The sequence below is a fragment of the Pan troglodytes genome, chromosome 9 (assembly GCF_028858775.2).
Source record: "Pan troglodytes isolate AG18354 chromosome 9, NHGRI_mPanTro3-v2.0_pri, whole genome shotgun sequence".
NCBI lineage: Eukaryota > Metazoa > Chordata > Mammalia > Primates > Hominidae > Pan > Pan troglodytes.
Window position 1 is genome coordinate 10,255,270 of NC_072407.2, and position 3,490 is coordinate 10,258,759.

Consider the following 3,490-nt stretch of genomic DNA (forward strand, 5'->3'; position numbering starts at 1 on the left):
TAAACTATAGGGCATCTAGGTGGTAGAAAATAATGCAACTTAACAGCAGTATGGAAATATGGAGCAGTCTTCAAAATATTAAGTTAAAAAAGAAAAGGAAAGAAAAAAGGAGAAGGGTATGCTAACAATTGATTATGTCTTTTATGAAAATTATATATATATATGTTTTTATCCATGCATAAACTATTAATGGAAGGATTCCCAAGAAACATATCACTGGCTGCCTCTGGTGAAAAGGAAAAAGATTTCAAAGCCCCAAGCATGAGAGTCTTACTTTTCATTGTTTATATTTTTCATTTTATTTTGATTTTTACCATGTATAGATAATATATCTTAAAATAAAATCAAAATTATATTTAAAATTTTAAGACTATTATATCCTTTGTATATATAACTTTTGCATCACTTTTGAAACTCTACTCAAGGAAAACAATATTAAAAGCAAAATACCTGTCAGTAAATTATAGAATAGCCAAATGCAAAAATTTAAAGCAGCAATTAAAATTAACATCACACTTTTTAAATAATATTGTGAAGTCTTTGGTTAATGTATTCATCCATGAAATAAAATTTTTGAGTGCTTATATTACATCTTAACACATACTGCTAAAAGACAAAAACAAGACACAAAATTATCTCTAGATAATGATGTAGACTGTTTAAAAATAAAACAGAAAATTGGAAGTAAATCAAATACTAACATTTGTTATCTGTTAGTGATAAGACTGTTGTTAATATATGTGGACATGCTTATTAGACATACAAGTGATGATGAAAAATAGTTATTCCAACTCTTCTGTTTAGAATTTTTTTGCTTTTTTTGTTATTCCTCTGTGGAATATTTCCAGAAGTCAAATAAAGTTGAGGGTCATTCATGAATAAAAGGAGCTGGTTCATTATTGAGGGGCTCTTACCAAGACACTTAACTTTTTGTTTTGTTTTGTTTTTTAAGACAGGGTCTCACTCGGTTGTCCAGGCTGGGGTGCAGTGGCACAATCTCGGCTCACGGCAACCTCCGCCTCCCAGGTTCAATGATTCTCATGCCTCAGCCTCCCGAGTAGCTGGGATTACAGACAGGCACCACTACACCCAGCTAATTTTTGTATGCTCAGCAGAGATGAGATTTTGCCATGTTAGCCAGGTCAGTCTCGAGCTCCTGACCTCAAATTATCTGCCTGTCTCAGCCTCCCAAAGTGCTGGGAGTACAGGCATGAACCACGACGCTCAGCCCCTTAGCTGAACTTTTAAACAGAGATTCCTTCTATTTCAGACAGACACTGAGACTGAGGCACCCATTCCATGGATACCTCCACCAGTGTTACCTATGACTCCAGCCTCCAGATTTCCCAGTTCATCCTGATGGGATTACCAGGCATTCATGAGTGGCAGCACTGGCTCTCCCTGCCCCTGACTCTGCTCTACCTCTTAGCTCCTGGTGCCAATCTCCTCATCATTATCACCATTCAACATGAGACCGTGCTACATGAACCCATGTACCATTTGCTGGGCATATTAGCAGTGGTGGACATTGGCCTGGCCACCACCATCATGCCCAAGATCCTGGCCATCTTCTGGTTTGATGCCAAGGCCATCAGCCTCCCCATGTGTTTTGCTGAGATCTATGCCATCCACTGCTTCTTCTGCATAGAGTCAGGCATCTTTCTCTGCATGGCAGTAGACAGATATATAGCCATCTGTCGCCCTCTTCAGTACCCCTCCATAGTCACTAAAGCTTTTGTCTTCAAAGCCACAGGGTTCATCATGCTCAAGAATGGCCTCTTGACCATCCCAGTGCCTATACTGGCTGCCCAAAGACACTACTGTTCCAGGAATGAAATCGAGCACTGCCTCTGCTCTAACTTGGGGGTTATCAGCCTGGCTTGTGATGACATCACTGTGAACAAATTTTACCAACTGATGCTAGCATGGGTCTTGGTTGGGAGTGATATGGCTCTGATATTTTCTTCCTATGCTGTAATCCTTCACTCTGTGCTGAGGCTGAACTCAGCAGAAGCAATGTCCAAGGCTCTGAGCACTTGTAACTCCCACCTCATCCTCATCCTCTTCTACACAGGTATCATTGTGCTGTCTGTCACACACCTTGCAGAGAAAAAGATTCCCCTTATTCCTGTGTTCCTTAATGTGCTGCACAATGTCATCCCCCCTGCACTCAACCCCCTGGCCTGTGCACTCAGGATGCACAAACTCAGACTGGGCTTTCAGAGACTGCTTGGACTGGGTCAGGACGTGTCCAAGTAACTCCAGCTTTAGGAATCCAGTAAGATGTTAAGAAATGACAGAGGTTTTAGTTCTCAATAGATCAGGGTTATAATCTGCACTTACCACACTCCCTAGGAAAAAAATGGCCAATAAAATCATGAAAACTGTCAGCCTCACTAATCAAAATATGTATATTAAAATTACAAGGAAATTTCCTATTACCTGGAAAATAAGTAAGAACAAAAAAGTGAAATGTTTCTAACTATTAATGCTAGCCTACCCCGAGATTAACACTTTCCTACACAACTGGTAGGACTATAAACACACCAAAAAGCAATTTGGTAAAATTTATCAAAATGTTTATAAATGTTTAAATGTTCTTAACCAGTAATTCTATTTTAGAAAAATATCCAAAAGAAATAGTCTAAATGCAGTCAAAAAGTTATTCATAAAAATCATTATAATATGACTAATAATAGAAAACAAAGCCTTTAATATTTACACATATTTAACTCTTACATATTTATGTGCTTTTCATATGTAATTTTTATAATAAAAAGTAAACAATAAATGTTTATTAAAAAGGAGTAAAGTTTAATTTTTGTACCCAAAAAAATCTCAATAATTAATGAATTAATGGTTAACAAATGTTAAATACTTCTTGTAGGCCAGAAACTTTGATAAAATATATATGTAGATTATCTGACTCAATTCTCACAATAACCCTTTGGGCAGGTACAATATTATTCCCAATTTCCAGCTAAGAAAACTCGGGCACTGGAAATTATAGAACTTGCCCCCTGACAGCACAGTTTCTAAGTGGGAGAGCTGGGATTCAAGTCCTGGGAAGTCTGATTGAAAAACCATAGCACTATTCTTACTCTCAGTCTTGCTCTGTTCCAAAATTTCTGTGTGAACTTGAACAACTTATGAAACCTCCCTATATTTCAATTCTTCTGATTAAAAGTGACAGAAATCATAACATTTTGCTGAGCCAAATCGCAAACATGCTGTGACAATCAAAAGAGATAAAGAATACATGCTTCGAAATAAGATATACACATGGAAATATAAATCTAACTATGTGGCAGTTTTCTTGCTAGGAAAGGAAGAAAATGGATCCTAGAAAATGCCCTATAAAAATAGTTTCAAATAACCTGTTAATTAAAGCTAACTGAATTTTTGCTGTTTGCTCACCTAACAAAATTGCACACTTTTTGAGTACAAGAACCATTCATGTGTACTTTCTCTGAGCCTCAGTCTGAACACT

The 3,490-nt window shown here is 37.2% G+C and overlaps 1 protein-coding gene across 1 annotated transcript; it reads left to right on the forward strand.

Moving 5' to 3' along the window:
• The first annotated feature begins 1,210 nt into the window (after positions 1-1,210).
• Positions 1,211-2,350, forward strand: OR56B4 (olfactory receptor family 56 subfamily B member 4). The gene has a single exon (XM_521808.6). The coding sequence runs from the start codon at positions 1,300-1,302 to the stop codon at positions 2,257-2,259; it is 960 nt and encodes a 319-aa protein (XP_521808.4). The 5' UTR covers positions 1,211-1,299; the 3' UTR covers positions 2,260-2,350.
• The last annotated feature ends 1,140 nt before the right edge of the window (positions 2,351-3,490 follow it).